Raw genomic sequence first — 19,427 nt, forward strand, 5'->3', positions numbered from 1 at the left:
ATAATACAATTACACTTTAAGTGGTGGACAAAGTAACTGACTTAAAACTTGAATAATTTTGGCACTTTGACAATACTGTCCTGTTTATTTTAAGAAAAGACCTTGCTCTGTTACATAGGTTAATTAAAGCTTTACTAGGATATTATGGACATAAAATACATTCAATAATAAATATATTTTCTGTAATTTTAATAATATTTATTATCATAATTGTCAATCAAATACAGTTAATGTTAATCTGAATTAATTTTGTGAGTGCTTTTTATTGTTAAAGGTCAGTTGTGCTTAAAATGAGTAACTTTAAAAAAATATTTTTAGTTTGGTTTATTTTATAAAATGTAAGTAAATAACTTTAAATAATTATCAATATAGAAAATTAATTATTTCAACTTTGTGTTTCATTTTTAAAAAAAACTTTTCAGTAGTATTTTAGCAGGAATAAAATGAACAAGTTAAAAAAATAAAATAAAAATAATAGTAGTCAATAAAAAAGCTATGTTTTTAATTCAGTGAACAATTTAAAAATTATTTTAAAATAAATGTCAAATTTATTTTATTAAGAAAAAGTATTATTACTAATACAATTAAAAATAATGCATTATGTTGAAACAATATTGAGAGATTTTTATTTGCTACTTTAGAAAGTTGTATATAGGTTATAAATCACTTTCTAGAAAATCAATAGTACAATTCTATATTATCACTATACATGCAGTAAAAAACAAATTAATTACTTATCTGAACAGACTGTTAAAATGGTGAGATTGATAAATTCTTATGGCTTCATTTGATTGAGCTCACCGCTCAATATTAATTTATTTTAATGAATACTCTTGAATGAGTTTGTCTGATTAAAAGTGTCTTTAATTTTTTCTTTTTTCATTCTTATTACCAGAAATAAGTATAAGCAGAAAGTTTAGAAAAATGAAATAAGTTTAGTTGTAGAGTCAAAATCTGTAAATGTAAAAATTCATACATGCATTTTTTGATTTTGCAAAGATTGGATATTTCGCTTAACTATGGTAAGAATTAGATAAGTTTTATGTTGCTAATACAGTAGATGTACACACACATACAGACACATTCTCTCACATATAAATGGAGAGGCAAACGTCAAGTTATCATGTTGACATTCATTCAGGCAGAATATGATTAACAAAAAAAAAAAGATTTTTTAAGTGGAAAATATTCTATATTAAGATTTGTATTTAAATTAATAAAGTTAAAATTCAATTTGTGATGATGTAGAGATGAGGAGATATTTTTCTATCATTATAGTAGATTGTAGAATCTTGTGTGTGATCTCAACCACTATTCATGTTGATAAAAGTACAGCACACCAGCTGGTTTCTACAACCAATGTCAACATCAGTTGGAAAAAAATGATTTTCTAATATATGACAAATAAATGAAGTCACAAATTTTTATTTTTACTGATGGAATGCTATTCCAGTAATACTATCTTTAATATATTGGAAAGTTAACTTATGCAAAAAAAACTTTGCAAGGGAATACATATAAATAAATTGTTTTTATTTAAAATTCAAAATAATAATTTAACCTTGCAACTTTTTTTATTTAAAATCTAAAACTGTAGTGGCCACTTAATTTGTTAAACAATCATCATCAATGGACACAGGAAAAGTGTAAATAAATAAATACATAACTAACTAAAATAAAATAAAGAAAATGTGTCTAAAGTAGAAACGATCTTATCCCAACAGAATTTTTTCTGCTAGGGAATATATAATATTCATTTCATTAATATTTACTATTCAGTATTACTAATACTATTTAATATTTACTAAATATTCATTTTAATTTGCTTCATGAGTAATATTTATTGTTGTTATTTATTTTTTATTCATTTATTAATTTAATATTTATTTATTTTCTAATGTTTACTTTTTCTTCAATGCCTACTGATGATAGTTAAACAATCAAAATCTAATTTTAGATTTTAAATAAAAAAATGTTTGTGAACAGTATTGAATTTTCAATTTATTTTATTAACAATTTATATAAAGAACCATACTAAGTTTAATTTCTAAAATGTATATTAGGTCTGTTGTTTACACAAATATTACTTTAGAATTGATATATATATATATATTAAATTATAAAATATTTCAAGTTTGGTATCATGATGTATTGTGTTTTTAAAAATGACTACAATAAATTATTTTAAAATGAAATATTTTTACAACACAAATAAAATCCTTTTTTATGATAAATGCACTATGACAAACACTCTCACAAAGTAAACTATTGGGTTATGTATGTAGGTACATAACTCTTCTACACAATGAAAAAAATAGATAATTAAAACAAATTCTCACTTGTATCAGCCAGCTTCACAAAAATAAATTTTTCCTATCAAAGACACAAGAATACACTTCATGAACCTTACAATCATTAAACATGAGCACAGATATACGTTAGTAATCAACAAAACTATAAGTGACTTACTGACGTACTCATATAAAAGTCATATAACCCCATTCAAGACTAATATTCAGTATTCAGAACTTGCAACACAGACTATATAACTACTAGGTTGAACACAGTAAAATGCTTTGCTGAAGCATAGAATTATGACAGAATACTAACAACAAACTCCTATGATGATTCCAGAACAAGACAAACAAAATCATAACATTCATATTAATTATAATATTACACAATTCCTGCAAATTCAAAATAGCTGACAACAATATTGGATGTAAAGCCATAAATAAAACAAAGTACAAATTATCAGTCAGAACGATCCAAAAAAATGTAATTTACTAGGGATATAAATATCGATCTTTCTGACTATAATGTGTTCTATGGAGCATAACAGAATAAAGCTTATCACAGTGACATAAAGAGCTTTTAAAAACGCTTTATTCCACTACTGAATCCACTTTTATAAATTACATCATTGAATTACAGAAACAACAACCATATGAAAATCATAACATAAACAATGAAGAACATAAAATAAATGTTTGAGTAAATGTGTCCATTAGTCTGTCTTTTAAGTGCTTAAAAATTCAAAAATATATTTTAAATAAACAAACACAATTTATCTTACACACATATACACTCTTTGAACACATTATAAATAACAAATATTTTTCAAAGTCTAATTCAGTCACTGGCATTTGATTCAAAATCATTGCAACACTCAGTACGTCTGGTGGCAATCTCTAGCTCACTTGTGTAAAGTCTTTGTCTTAAAATATTGTACTGTAGTTAATCTGAAATCATTTCAACTTTTAGAGAATATTAATTTTAACTAAATTATATGCTAGTTACTATATTTAATTGGATATTTTAATTTTTACTATATTTTGCAGCTATTTTATAAGATGAATAACTACTTTTTGTTTGTGGTAACATTACTTATCACTGGTCAGACTGATTTTATAAAAGCAACGACTACAGAAGTAATCGAAGTCAGCCAAGGTGATGTTGCAGTATTAAATTGTCCAAGCAATGATGACAATCATAGATTTCAATTCTGGTTATTAAATACTAAAGATTACATAGGTCCTGGAAGCAGCATGGATAAAGAAAAGTACAAATATGAAGTACTGACAGGAACATTACTTATAAAGGTAATCGATTATTATTATTTTTTTTTTTGTTGGAGATTTTTCCTGATCCTCAGTGTATTAGTCAAAAGTTTGGTTACTTCCAGTCTGTCTGTTAACCTGCTGTTGCTGGGCAATTTATCATCTCACATGTTGATGTGATGGAACCAGCCATTCCTGTTTTTTTAGTGGATAATGTCTCCAGTGCTATTAATCATTTCAATGAAAAGTTGGCAGCTAGGATCAATGACATACTACTGTTTATTATAAAAGGATTGAATAGTTGCCCATCTCCCGCCTGCGGAGGAAGCCTTACAGTTTTGCGATTGCAGCATGGCAGCATGTCAGCATGGCAGCATGGCCACGACTAAGGGTAGGAACTTGTATGGATTTATACAGGACTTGGGGGGATGGTACGCCTCTAGTTCGTTTTTAAGGCCAACGGGAGCTCAAGTGCTCTCCAACCACGCAAATTAGAACCAGTATTTATTTCGGTTCCACCTGGCAGTTGATGGGCTGTGCGTATACGAGGAGGTCCAGTCGAACGATCACATGATGTTCGACTGCCCAGCTCTTGGGGGGGCCAGAACTCAGGCCACCCTAGAACATAGAGGTTAAAGGGAAAATTGGCCACTCATAAGGGGCGAGTCAATGTGATGAGAGCCGCATTGTCGGACCGTGTGGGAGTTCTTTGATGCCGTTGTTTTGTTCAACCGGCATCGGTAGTTTAAGGGATATAAGATTCCTACCACTTGCTGTAGGAAGCTACTCTCAAGAAATGGTTGGCCATCGGTCAAATATAGCTCCAAAGGCTATAATATGGTGAACAGGTATTTGCTGGCAATCAGCGATCAGGGATGGCAGCAAATTGCTGTCCTTGACGGAATAAATTTTAATTTATTGACAAGTCATATATTTTAGTATGTAGACGGGATGCGCCTACCCACTTTAGTAATAAATGATAAGTGGGCGGTGGAACACGCAAGCGAGTGGTGTAGGCCACCATGCTTATTCCGCTCACGCAGTTAGGTAAGCTCTAGGAGCTATTTAGGATATTGGTCGCTAAACTGTTTTGAGGCACTGTAGCCGTTTGTAGCATGGACATTCGGTCTTATTGCTTTAGGAAAACCAGGTTCAGGTAGACTGGTTTTGGTTTGCTTGGCATTTCTTCCGCCACCACCCCATTTGTTCTCCCTAAAGCATAAAACTGAATGTCTGTGCAACAAACGGCTACTAAGCCTCAAAACAGTTTAGCGACCAGTATCCTAAATAGCTACTAGAGCTTATCTAACAGCGTGAGCGGACTAAGCGCGGTGCCATACATCACCGGCTTACATGTCCCAACCGCTCACTTGTCATATATTTACCAAAATGAGTAGACGCACCCCGCCAACTACCAAAAATATATATGGCATCCATAAATTAAAATTTACTTTGTCAAGACAGGAATTCGCTGCCACGCCTAGGTCGCTGAATGCCAGCAAGTACCTGACCACCATATTAAAGAACTTGGAGCCCTATTTGGCTGGTGGTCAGCCATATATCTCAAGGTTAGCTTCCCACAGCAGTGCGTTAGGAGTCTTTCCCTTAAGTAAACTACTGATGTCGGTTGAACATAGCAACCGCATCAAGCAACTCTCACACGGTCCGACAATGCGGCTCTCGCCATATTGACTTGCCGCTTGTGAGTGGCCAATTTTCCCCATGATCTATAAGTTCCAGGGAATATACTATAACGGAGGAATACACCAAAATGGTATTCATTTTGGGTATGGTTAATGGTAATGCTACAGCTGTTGCAGTAGAATGTGAAACAGGTTTCCCAAATCGTAGGATTCCAGATCCCAAAACAATTTGCATGACTTTTTGCAATCTTCGGGGAACAGGTTCACTACCTAGCATGCATACCACCTACAAATGATCTGTCAACATGATGCTTTTATCGATGAAGTTATTATCAGATTCGGTTCAGCGCAATCCAGGCGTCAGTACATGATGTTTTTCTAAGCGGATCGGAGTTTCACATGCGATAGTTTGGAGGACACTTAAAAAAAAACAAGTTTTATCCTTATCATAAACAGCCAGTTCAACATCTACAACCAGGAGATGGTCCGCTTCGCTTGTTCTGTAACTGGAGAAATACAAATCGACAACTGACTTAAAAAAAAAACACAACGATAGATTTCAATACAGATTAGCAAAGATGATTCCTTTTTCTTTCCATTCTTTTACTGTAAAAATGAACAAGAAATAAAAAACACAAAAAGAAACCGGGTTTTACAATGCATACATCCACCCAACTTATGTCTATGGAACATTAAGTGTGAAGAATGATCTAATCAAAATATAATTCAATAAACCAAGCTAAAAAAAAATAAAGCCACCAAATAAAAACAAAAATTGAGAAAAATTAAAGGCAACATAACAAGTCCCTTTGCCAAGCACAAACTAAGTTGAGCCATGAAGAAACATTTTAGGACCCATCTGTCCAGGCTTAAAAATTAAGAAGACTTAATAAAATAAATGATAGTTAAACAACATTTAAAAAATTAAACATGGGACTTCGTGCTTAGTTTAAGCATAAAGTAAATAATTAGCTTTTGTAATATCTTTAGTTATAAAAAGTAAGTACTAGCTGGTGTTTAGTACTTATCTAAATTTGAATTTTTTATTTTATTAATAAAATCTATTAATTAGGATTACATGAATGCTTACCTAAATTTACTGCGTAAGTTGATATTATGTTCATTGTTATGTACTGAAATTGTTTTTAAAATGGTAAAGGTTCAATAAATCCTCTTTTTAAATAATAATTATGTAAAAAACGAATTATAATTCTCGATCGTGATGGGCGGCAGCACTTATGTATCTTATCAGCTTTTTTAGTTAAGTAAATTCTTTGTTGTGGCAGTTGATTCTCTTTTCTGTCATTTTAATAAAATAATTATAAAAATTTTATTTCAAAATATTTAATATAAAATTATAAAGCCACACGATGGTAAAGAATAAACCATGCTGTCTAGTTTTCTAATTTAAAAGTAGAAAAACAACTTCTACTTCGTATAAGATAGATGTTCAATCAATTTATTTATTGTATTTTGAATTAAATAATAAAATTTATCATATCAAAAGTTTCATGCAAGTGCTCTTATTAATAAATGGAAAAATAACATTAATTAATTAGCTTATGAAATAATATTACAATTAAAATAAGAAAGACATTAATAATAATAAATAAAATAGAAATCTTTGGGACTCTCAATAGGAGTCAAAGTCCTGTTACAATACATATATATTTATATTGAGTTGTATAGCTAGATTAAGAGTATGACTGCGGTTATAGTGAATATTAAAAATTGTTTATTTAATGGATAAATATTTTATTCTGACCGGTACAAAACAATACATTAATATATCATGTCAGGAATGAATAGGTGTGCTGCTGCACATATAACAAAAAGAACTGTTCTAGAATTTGCTTGGATAGAACAAGTAAAACTGTGATAAAACCTTATTCAAAGTGATCATAAAATATACAGTTAATTATTAACGAGAAAATATATATTTTAATTTATATTTAATATTGTTTATTAATTTTTAAGAAACAAGAAATGGAGAGAGTTAAAAAATAGTGGTATTAATACTTACAAATGATAATAAACAAATGAAATAATACCGAAGAAACTGTAACGTGCAAACAAACTAAAATAAAATAAGTATAAAAACTATAATTTTAAAAATTACTACCATCAATTAGGTTTTTCTCCTTAATTAATAATTTTTTTTTAAACTCATCAGTGAGTAATACTGGTTCCATAAAAGAAATTCTTTTCAATTTCTTTTTAAATAAATTGGTAGGAAGATTTTTTAAAAGGCAAATAATTTATTAAAAATTGCAACAAGCCATAGTTATAAGGCCTTTATAATTGCTTTCTTGTACTAAGTAAAGGAAGTGATCGCAAAAAATTTCAGTTTTTAGATTTCAACAGAAATATACATTTCGACCATCCCTGAATCCATTTTGAGTAGTTTCGACGTTACGTTTTTACGTATGTATCTTGCACAAGTCATAAATGATTAGCCGTAGGATTTTGAAAAGTGGATTTAGGACTGTTGTAACATCCAGTTGTCCACCTCCCGTTTTGATTGCAATCGGCTAAACCAAAAGTATCCTAAAAAGCGCAAAATTAAAAAAAAATTGGATTTTGAGCTTTTTCTTAATTGCAGTAATAAGCCCTCATTGAGAGCTTTTCAACGATTTATCATAAGTGGTACTTATTTTCATCGGTTCCAGATTTAGAGCCAAATAAAATTAATCAGATCTTATAAGGGGAAAGCACATCGGTTCGAGTCAGACTTTATCTCCTTTTTTTCTTTTTTTTGTTTAAAGATATTGACTTATTAATAATTATTAACCTCTGATTGTAAAAAACAATTTACACTGAATAATAATTCAATAATAACAATAAAAAAAAAAATTATGAAAAAATATCAGAAGTTATTAATGAAATAAAATTTTATGTACTTTTCATTAAAAAAAAAAAAATGTAATGTAATTTACTAGGCGTACAAGCAAGTCATGTGGGTTCAAATCAGTTTTTTCTTATTCACCTAAGTATTGCATCAATTTACACGATAACGATTCTGTTAGGTAATTATTGTAATTTTAAGAAATTAATTAAAGTAATTTTTTTTATTAAAGATTGCACATTCATGTATAATATTTTATTGTTTATTTTTAGGGTGTATCAACAGCCGAACACGGTATATATTCATGTTTTTGTAAACATTTAACTGCAATGACATACAATGTTAAATCTGTTGAACTTATCGTAAAAAGAGATTGGGAAGAAGTCTACGAGAGTGACTCTTCAGTAAGTGAAGTATCTGTGGGCACTATTACTATGGGTTTAAAGAACTAATTGGGAAAGAAATACGGAATATTACAAAACTGAATTCTGTCAGTCATTAACAGTAAACCGGTCACTGAAGCGACACCATCTATATACGTGCATTGTCTATGCTGTTATAATAAAAATCAAATTAAAAATAATAAATTCATATTGTACATCTACCTGCTGTCTACTCTGTTCACTGGCAATAAAACACCAGTGGATGAAATAATAAACTACTTTTGTTGTAATCTATAGAAAATTGATTTATGTTTATAATAATAAGAATAATGTATTTAAATTATAGAACAGCGAGAGAGTGGTGCTGGAAATATCGCTCAAAGTCTCTTGGAATTTTTTTTAGTTGCTCGACGATGCACCATTAATTGCTAAATATTTGAGTATATATCTAAGTACATGTTAAAACATATACAAACATTTCTGTTTAATTTTATTAGAAGCTGTTATTTAAAAGCTCATTAATAAAATGTAATTATTTCTGTAAAAAAAAAATTATTTTAATTTTAGAAAAATTAATTAGAAGATCTAGTATGTAATTTATTCCATATACAAAGTGAATCATATAAGGTTTTTTCTCATAGGGTAACGAAATATGCGTGCTTTGTGCTGCAAAAATATTGTATTGTCAGTTTTTACATAAGTGAAAATTATTATTTCTTAGGAATAAGATTTTTTAAGCAAATTTATCATTCTTAAATACAAACTTATGGAAATATAAGTATTTTAAGTACGTCAAAACTTGGTCGACTGAATCATATTTACCGGTATTGGATCCATTTTTGAATTTGAAAACTCAGAATGAGTTTTTCATGTAATCCTAAGATGCATTCCTATAAATAGCACACTGCAAGTAGATTTTATACGAGGGCCAATCGATAATTAAACAGACAAACACCTTTAGCGAAGGAAACTCTTAATGAAGGCAACTGAAACTTTTGTAAGTGTTAGCTGGAGTTAGTTCGCAACCTTGCCAAGAGTGTTCGATTAACATATACATAGAAATAACCTCTAAAGTCTTAGTTACGATGGCATTTACGCTCGAAGAAAGTATTTTTGAAGAACAGCTTTCTGTGATTTTTATATTCGGAAAGTGTACAACCATCATAAATATTCTGTCGGAAGATCAAATAATACGGCAGTAGATTTATAAACCGTGCAACATTTTCCGCGTGGGTGGAAAAGTTTAAAAGTGGCTGCAAAAGCGTGAACGATAAGCACCGCCCAGTAATAGTGTCGACCTCGGCGTTAGATTGTCATATCGATTCAATTATTCAAGAAGACCGACGACTTACAGTTGAACAAATTAATGAAAAATGTCGAGTAAGTGTTGACACAACTCATTCCGTCATTGAACTACAAGACTTGTGCTAGGTGGTTTCCCAGAGAGCTTACCGTTCATCACAAAGCCGAGAGATTTCGCATTTGCACCGAACTCAAAAATCATTTCAATAACGAAGGTGACGCATTTCTGAACAGGATTTTAACCTGTGATGAAACTTGGATACATCATTTTGAGCTGGAGTCCAAGCGTCAAAGCATGCAGTAGAAACACTCTGCATTGCCTGTCCCTAAGAAATTCAAAACGCAACCATCGGCTGTAAGGTCATGTTAACCATCTTTTGGAGTGTCCAAGGTCCGATTTTCTATGATTATTTGGAGGAACAATGTACTGTCAACAGCCTATACTACTCAGCCATTATTGAAAACAAAGTCAAGCCCGTGTTGAAGAGGAAATGTCCAGGATGGTAGAGGAAATGTGTGCTTCTTCTTCAAGATAATGCTTAACCTCATATGGCACAACTGATGCTGGAAACTGTTGGTAAAGTGGGTTGAAGCTTCTACCTTATCTTTCTTACACCTCTAACTTTAGCCCTTCAGATTTTTATCTGTTTGGTCAAATGAAAGAAACTTTGCGTAGCATCGAGTTCAACGACAATGAAGAGGTACAGAAAAAAGTACAAAACTAGCTTTGAGATCAAGGTAAAGAATTTATCACTGAGGGGATAAGAAGATTTATAAAAAGATGGGACAAGTGCAGAGAAGTTGGAGGGGATTGATTACATGTAAGAGTAGACAAAAAAATTGGATTTATTTAATAAACCATTTTTGCTGTACAGCTATTTGTCTGTTTAATTATTGAATGACCCTTGTAGATATATAATGTTAGTGAGTTTAGTTGTTGATTAAAATGCTTCAAAGTAAAAAAGTATGATTTGATCTCGTGGCAAATGAAATTAATTTGGTTATTCTATAAAAATTTATAATCTAAACAAAAACCATTTAATTATATGTATATAAATATAAGCATTAGTATTCTTTTACAATAAATTTTATTATTTATTCATTCTTTTGTTTTTGTATTACAGACAAATATGTTTCGAGTGAGTTTACTGCTTTTTGTTACATTTATTCTCATTCTCTTGTTATATGTTTTGTATCAATTACAAAGGCGTCCGGCTGCACTATTCAAAGGTAAACAGCCTTATTTTTATAAATAATATGTGTAGTGCAATATTGTTGTAAAGAGTTAGGTTAAACAAACTGTTTTTAAACAGCTTGTTAATTTAAAAGTCTTGCAAATTCACTCACTATAGTGATCTTGTGCAGCTTAGTCTGAATAGACTCTTAATATATACTGTAAATAAATTTTTAATTTTATTATAATCTAAATGAAAACAATAACTAATGACAGTACTATCAAGTGGAGATCTGGAAGAATGGTTTCCAGATGCCACATGATTTAGGAACTGGCCAAGTTTTGTGAATGCATGTGCTTGGTGTCAGACAGCTTTTTAATATTTGGGTAGATCGATACAAAATGATAGATTATTAATATCTTGATGAACCTTGAAATATTCTTTGGTTAAGTTTAACTGTTTCATATCAATCTTTTTGTAATAAAACATATATTTTTCTTAGCTTGACCCCTTCTTTCCTAGGTGTCCTGTCCTGTTGGTTTTACCGGACACTCACTGGATTTAGTTACGGGGGGGAGTCAAGTGGAATTTTTGTGCCCTTGATATCAGTTTTGTTTGGTAAGGGTGGCTCCATATATGGAAATGTCCAGAGATTCTCCTATCTGATGGTAGTACAAAAAGGTTGTTCTAAAATAGTGGTATCTAGACCAACTGATGCATCACATTAAATTCTTAGCAAGGATTTGGTTATTTTTTCACCTTCATTCCATTATTTACTTCCTTATTAAAAAATATATATTAAATCATATCTGAGGTCATAGTAACAAATATGAAATTCATATATGAGGTGCTGTTTTAATAAAGTCAGATCTCAAAATTATTCTGTGATCCTTTTTACTAGATTTCAGAAAGAAGGATTACAAAAATTCAAATTTTCTGTATTATAAATTCTCATTATTATTATTATTACAGTAGTTTTTATCTTTCAGTAAAAAAAAAAAAAATAGTTTGAAGTTTTCAAATACTCAAAATCCTAATGTGGAAGTTTTGAAATGATATCTTCTGTAACTTCTTACCCCAGATGATACCAGTTTTGGTTTCATCACAAGTGGTGGTACAAATACATGTTAAGTGTAATAAATATTTGCAGTTGACCTGAGAAATGTCAGTTCTGAAAATTACATGGCAATTCACAAGAAAATAAGTATACCATTCCAATATTTCAGGGAAAAGAGGAGTTTAATGATTTCCTGCAAATGCTATGGCACTTTTCCATTTCATTATTTTATTTATTGTGGAGAGAAAGGTAAACAAAAACAAAATGTGAAGTTCAATATAATACTTGTCTTGTTTATCATCTATCATTTTTGTTATTATAATTTTCAGTTTCTATTAACAGAATTCATTAAAAGGAGATTCTTAATTCAATCTGTCCTTTTTTTGTTACAATGCAGTTGTTCAAGGTTAACTGATTACCAGAAAGGTCAATTTCATTGATTCTTTCTTATATTTATATAATCTTCAGAAGATGTATAAAGAGAGAGAGAAAGAAACAAGGGATGATTTTGTTTAAGTCAAAATATACTCTGGTTAACTAGACAACTTTGTAATCATTGTTTAATAATGGATTTTTACAGGGTAAATGATACATGTAGATAATTATATATATCGTCGCGTGTTTGCTCAATCAGGATATTTAGAATTTGACAAATGGAGAATATTAATATAATTACAATTTATTAGTTTAAGAACATAAATAGAATAAGACAAATCAATAATAACAATGACAATAATAAAAAAAGAATAGACATAGTAATCACAACCACAATAATAACAATAAATGTCAATAATAATAAAAAATAGTGATTACATACAAAACAGAATGTAAAGTAATTATCAGGATTTATTTACAGGTAATTAAATATGGAAAACCAGAATTCAGTCCCACTGACAAAAGACATTAGCATGACCGCTAATCTTAACACTTTTAACAACTAGCCTTTTATTAACAACAATAGTACAATAGATAAGTCAGGTATAAAGTTCTTTCACTCAAATAAATCTACCCTAATAATTTATGAATGAAATTTAGTACATTATCATTTTCACTTATAGTCAAACAATAACTCACTGAACTACTTCTTGTTTTCATGTATTGGCATTACTTGAGACCTTAATCGAGTTGAACTTCTTGCCCACTAGAAATTGGCTCCTTCAGAAAACTCTACCGCAGAATCTACTCACAGACTGACATCTCACAGAACTGACTGTCAACTAGTCTTTCTCAGAGTATTTATATTCCTACCCTCTTTACCTGCAGGACCAGACCAACTCGAAGCGTGAGAATGATTGGCCACTCTCACATATTCCCATGAAATTCCTACCATGACCGGTAAATCTTCTTACAAAAATTTTATATATGAGAAATAACTCATGAGGTTTTCAGCATTCTTCCTTGTACTGAAGGGCTACTTCAATGAATATATACTTCACTCTTTTTGATATTTGGGCGGCAGGGGTAGGGCAACTCAAAAATTTAAAATGGGAACATGGTCATTTAATATATTATTTTAAAGAGCTTGATGAGTCGAGAAAAATCATACAGTTAAAACTAAATTCTGACCATCCAATCCAAAATGGTGGCCAACAATGTTTTGTTTCTGTTAGGTGCAATAACTTAGTATGCTCAACTTCAACTTGTTTTTTTGTATGAGCTATCCCAATTTTCTCTTTGGAAATCTTCTCCAATAAGAAAGGTTAACGCAGTAAGTCCCAATTTAGATTATTTGACCTAAAGGGGGCGGGGAGTAGGGGCGGCTTAAATATTATAAATGGGACATATGATCATGTGATATTGTTGTTCTTTGCAAGACAAGCAAAACAGTATCAAAAAAATTAAATTTTTAGAATTTATACCAAAATAGTGACCACAATGTCATTACATTATTCTCCTACCGCACTGCTGTGGGAAGATAACCTAGAAATATAGCTGACCACCCACCAATTAATCTCCAAGTGCATTAATTTGTGGACAGGTACTTGCTGGCATTCAGCGATCTAGGCGTGGCAGCAAATTGCTGTCTAGACATAGTAAATTTTAATTTATGGATGTCATATATATTTTTAGTAGTTGGCGGGGTGTGCCTACCCATTTTAGTAAATATGTGGCAAGTGAGCGGTTGGGACACGTAATCCGGTCGTGTATGTTACCGCATTTAGTCCGCTTACGCTAGGAGCTATTTAGAACACTGGTCGCTATACTGTTTCGAGGCTCAGCAGACATTTGTGGCACAAACATTCTGTCTTATGCTTTATGACGAGTGAATTGGGTGGTGGTGTTAGAAATGCCAAGCAAACGATTCCTCAGTAAACACATAAAATAAAAAATTGACCGCTACGGGAAACGCAAGTAACCATATTGCGCGGGTGAAGCTGTGACGGGGAGCTATTTGAAATATAAAAGAAACTTTATGTTGTTGAAAAATGATAGAATAAAAGTTTAAGCTTGACAGAACGTGTTTTGATTTAATTTTTTTATAGAGTTGAAGTTACGTGTGGAGTTAACAAAAATTATCTTACACCGAAATAGAAATGAAATTTATGATCTAATGAAACTTTAAACTTGACAGAATGTGTTTTGATTTCATTTTGTAGATATACTGTAATTCTATTTAATTAATAAATCAAATTTTAATTTTAACTAGATATTGCTAATTTTCAGATATGTTAGATGAAGAGTCACCTGACGAAGATGATAAGCCACATACATCGTTCCAAAGAATGGTTAACAGCACGAACACGATCGACACACACGGAATTGATGGTTTGGATAACACTTCGTTGGATACAGAACTACCAAAAGAATTTCAAACACGTGTTATAATTTCAAATCAGTCAAAGTAGTCTATTATCATTGACTAGTTTATTTGGGAACAACGGACCATCATTTTGATATCACGAAAGATCTATGATGCAAAATTATTTTCCTAATTTTATTTCACTTTAATTAATAGCCATTTTATATAATTGTGTACTGTTTTGTATCTAAATGTTCAAAACAGGTCAACTTACCTTTATAACGAACTGACTTCTATTCTGTATCTAAAAAAATCTAAAACTAAATATTTTTATTTTATCAATCATTACAACACATAAAAATAACTAGAATCAGAAAAAAAAACTGCGGCAGATAGTGAAACTCACACGAAGGTGCTGCAAGCAAAAAACCTTTGTATTACATACCACAAAAATGTGATTTACAAGAACAAATTAACAGCATAAAATGCTCGAAGATATATAAAATTATAACATTCTTTTATATAGATACTAATAATTTTTCAATTATTACTGGAATAGACATAGGAGTGTTTGGCCAGATTATAGACAAAAGGCTGATTACTAAACTGTAATCAGATTTATAATCAGTTTTGAGTCTAAGAATTATATCACACATATAACTTGAGGCCAAAATTTTGAATGATTGTTGTTTTCTGTCTGAAGCTGGCTGAGACAGCAGTGTGATCAATAAAATTATTCATTCTTTTTATATTAAAATATTATTAATTTTACTTTGTGTTATTATAAAAATAAAAAATCTAACAAAAATAATGGATAATAAACTCCCAGTTATCTGTTTAAATTAATGCTTCTACTTACAGTAAGAGTTCAGTCAAATGGAACATACCATTCTTTGCAATACTTCTACCACACAACTCTTGAAATAGGTAAAGATGTACCTTTAGAGAACTATGCTTGTTAAAAAGTGGGATTTCTGTTGGAAAAACAATTTTTGTTGCAACATATGTTTAACCCAATCAGTTAAAAATTATTGCTAGTAAAGTGCAGTTAACAATGGTATATGATAAAAATACCCCTCGACGAATACTCACATGACAATATCTAAGGAGGCTTTAATCTTTTTTTCTAGATGGGTGTGTTAGTTTTCTACAGATATTCCTTTGAAGTAGACTGTCCTTTCTCACAATTAGTCTTTTTTTTTCTTTACCCTTATTTAGGGCCTTTTTATTCTACATATTTAGGCCTAACTATTGTAGATCTACACTAAGGATGTCAGAATCTGTAAAATAAGTGTATTCTTGGTGTGATATGTGAAGATGGCTACTGATGTGATAAGATTCTATTTCTTAACTGGTGGCTTCACAATACACCTAATGATTTAAATTTCATTCATTGTATACAGCCTGTCCTCCTAATCCATCCCAAGATACAATAGCACTTCTGAATCTTTCTTAGTCATATCTTTTATATATTATAAATAAGTGAATTCTAGATAAGGGAATCAATGCACATCAGTGTTTTGGTAATGGTATCAGTTAGAAGAAGTAGAAAACTGTTTAAAAAAACTGTTTTTAAAACTACTGTTTAAAAGGCTATTTTATTTACTAACTTTGTTCCTGTTCAATAGTTTTCTATTTTCAACATTTTACTATTATTTTCAAACATTTCATTCAACAGTATTGGTTTCACATTACCATTTTTAATTTCATTTCTCTACCATAAGATATTAAATTCAATATTAATGGAGAAATCAAATAACCAAATAGCCTTATTACATAACCCCACTGATGATACACACTTACATAAAACCAAAAAATTTTTTAAACCAAGTTTTGAAACTTTACAGTCTATCAAACATTTTGCTAAAAATAAGTAGTTGATAAACTGACATCTATTAACTAAAACCATTGAACCCCTATTTACTTTTCCCATTATGATTAAATATGTAATCCATCTGCACAACCAGTATATGAACTTTCTATTAGCTCTATACAGATTTTATTTCTGTGAACAATATTTTATTTCAGTGATTTAGTCTTTTGTATCTTTATGCTTTTCATCGGGATTGTTCAAATGATACCTATTTTTATTGATCAACCGTTGTTTCATTTTTATACTAACAGAAAAATGTACTCTTTGTTGTTTCATATGTATTGTTTATTTTTGCTAACAAATTACATTCATTTTCATTTATTTTTATATTCACTAATTTCTACATATATTTTGATATTGGTCAATGATGGTCGTTCAAAATTATTGAACTATGATGATGGTTGTTCAAATTTGTACTGGTCATTTAAGTTTTAGATTGAAGTAATTTTACTTAAAAATGAGTTTTGAGTGATTTCTTGTTTTTCAACTTGCATCAGTTAATTATTTTCTTCATAAATATTTTTCTAAAATCCTTTCTGGGTAGGTGTAAAAAAAAATTCTGGATGAGGTGTGTTGTAAGTTATGTTAAGTAAAAAATTGTGTTCCCTTCATAAGAGTTTCCACGAACTGTCGCAGAACTGAAATGTTAATATATGTATGTGTATGTGTGTGTGTGTGTGTGTGTGTGTGTGTGTGTGGGGTAAAAGATATTTGCTATTTATTTGAAATGCTCTGTTATTAGGTTAGTTATTTTAATGCTGTTTACAGCTATAACTGTTAGTTTTATGTAGAAATAATAGTTTAGAAAATGTATATTACTGAAGTTTTATCTTTTTTTTTTTTTTTAAAAAAAATTAAACTTTATCTTCTCATTAAAATTTGCAAAATTTGAAAGAAAATGGTAAATAGTAATATATCAATTTTATAATAGAAAGTAAAACAAACTAAATCTCAAACTAGCCAATAAAAACAAACATATTCAGCCGATGTTAAATTAAATTATTTACCTTTTCTTAATCACCTTCATTTGATTTCATAATTCCATAATAAATAAATTCCATAATTTAGAGAATTCTGGGTTTAAATTTTAATATTGAAAAGAAAATCATTGAAATTCTTCTGTCTCAGTTTAAATAACATAAATTGAGGTCTCGCTATATTGTTATGTAGTCTATATTAGAATGTTACAATACCAGTAAGTATTTAATATAATTAATTTATTTAGTTAATTTTACTTTATTTTATATAATATCACAGTTATTTGTTTATTTTATATTCCTTATTCCATTATATACTGTTATTTTGTATTCCTCAATATCTAATGATATTGGTTGATGGCGGTCATTCAAAATTATTGAACTATGATGGCGGTTATTATTTTTCATGTACTTATTTCATGAACACAAAATGTTATCAAAGTTTTTCTTTTTTATTAAGAGTGTAACAAATATGTGAGGTAGCTTCATTGTGTCCAGAATCATCATGTTCTCTTACTTTAACAGAAATCTTAATAAAGAAATTATTCTTTCATATGCATAGAAAACCACTATGATGTTTCTCAAAGGTCGTCTAGCAGCCATGGGTCGTGATGGACGGCCTTCCGATTAGGTATGTCACCATTCAGAAATATCTGGGTGTCATCATTGATGAGAGACTTCAATTCAGGGAGCACCTTACATTTTTCGTAAGGCAGGCTGGCTTTTGATGCTTTCTTTGGTGTTCATAGTCATCCATCCTGATTGGGGATGGATTATTTTACCATATGTATTCTTCACAAAGGCATCTGCAAGGCCATAATGTTGATGCTGAGCTCATCGTTAACAATTCCAATGCTATAGGGCGGGTGAGACACCATTCCCTGGCATACAGGCTGTGGAACATATAGATATAGACCGACTGGTTTCTGGAATGGCACCAGAGATTGACCAACTTGACAAGGCTATTTTCTATCATCTGCTGCCTGTCATGAGCTGTTTGGAAGGCTGTTCTTGGGTGCCTAAGCTGGAGTTGCTTTCTGACTTGCTGAAAGGTGGCTTTGGTGAGGGGGCTCTTAAAATCAGGAAAGGATGGTAGTGAGGTCGGCAGTTCTCAGCCCATCAGCCTCTTACCGGTAATTGGCAGGTTGTGGAACAGCTCTGGGAAAGCATTGAGGTGAACAGTTTTCTACATCGAGGCTAGTATGGCTTCATGAAAGGGGTTGGCATCGAGGATTGCATCTTAAATGCTCTTGCCAAGGTGGAAAGTGCCGACTGTAAATATGTTTTGGCAATTTTTAAAGACATAGAGGCAGCATTTCTTTACTTGTGTTCCGGATATTGTGTTCTTTTTATGATACTGACACAGATGAAAGCAGCGATTAATAAGAAAAGGCAGCCAAAGGGGGGGGGGGTAATAACATGAAGCAACAGTAAGGAATGGAGGTACTTGTATATTTAGAGCTGAGAAAGGGTGCTGAGCTGTGACGCCTAATAGCAGAGCAGTAGATCTAGACCGTTCCTGGTAACAATTAACATGCTGATTGGAGAATACCACATCAAAGGTTGGATGATTTGGTTGCAATTTAACGCAAGCCACGTAGGAGCATATCATTTGCTTCTATCTATTACAGAGATGGTTCACCACTGTCCACTAGCAGATTTACTACAGGGCTTGACTGAAACGCACCCGTTGCAAGATGGATGAATGAATGATGGACTGCATTGAGCATCTTTAGAGCAGTGGCTCGAGCCAACAATCTAAATAAGCTACACAGCTATTGTCTAAGCAGGAATGGACCAGAGCTCAGTAGAAGTGTGACATGCATATACGATCAGTTCCCCAATGGGTATTAGATAGAACTCTCAGTATGT

General features: G+C 31.0%; 1 protein-coding gene across 4 annotated transcripts; it reads left to right on the top strand.

Annotated features, from left to right (window-relative positions):
• Positions 1–97: 97 nt before the first annotated feature.
• Positions 98–17,565, top strand: LOC142332112 (uncharacterized). Of its 4 annotated transcripts, none has more exons than XM_075378342.1 (5): positions 98–338; positions 3,342–3,602; positions 8,321–8,452; positions 10,858–10,963; positions 14,630–17,565. In XM_075378342.1, the coding sequence occupies exons 2-5, from the start codon at positions 3,354–3,356 to the stop codon at positions 14,809–14,811; spliced, it is 669 nt and encodes a 222-aa protein (XP_075234457.1). In that variant the 5' UTR covers positions 98–338; positions 3,342–3,353; the 3' UTR covers positions 14,812–17,565. The 4 variants fall into 4 exon arrangements, with proteins under 4 accessions (XP_075234457.1, XP_075234456.1, XP_075234458.1 ...); XM_075378341.1 differs by having other exon boundaries at positions 98–274; XM_075378343.1 differs by having other exon boundaries at positions 99–274; positions 3,402–3,602.
• Positions 17,566–19,427: the final 1,862 nt, after the last annotated feature.

The sequence above is a fragment of the Lycorma delicatula genome, chromosome 11, assembly GCF_047948215.1.
Source record: "Lycorma delicatula isolate Av1 chromosome 11, ASM4794821v1, whole genome shotgun sequence".
NCBI classification, from domain to species: domain Eukaryota; kingdom Metazoa; phylum Arthropoda; class Insecta; order Hemiptera; family Fulgoridae; genus Lycorma; species Lycorma delicatula.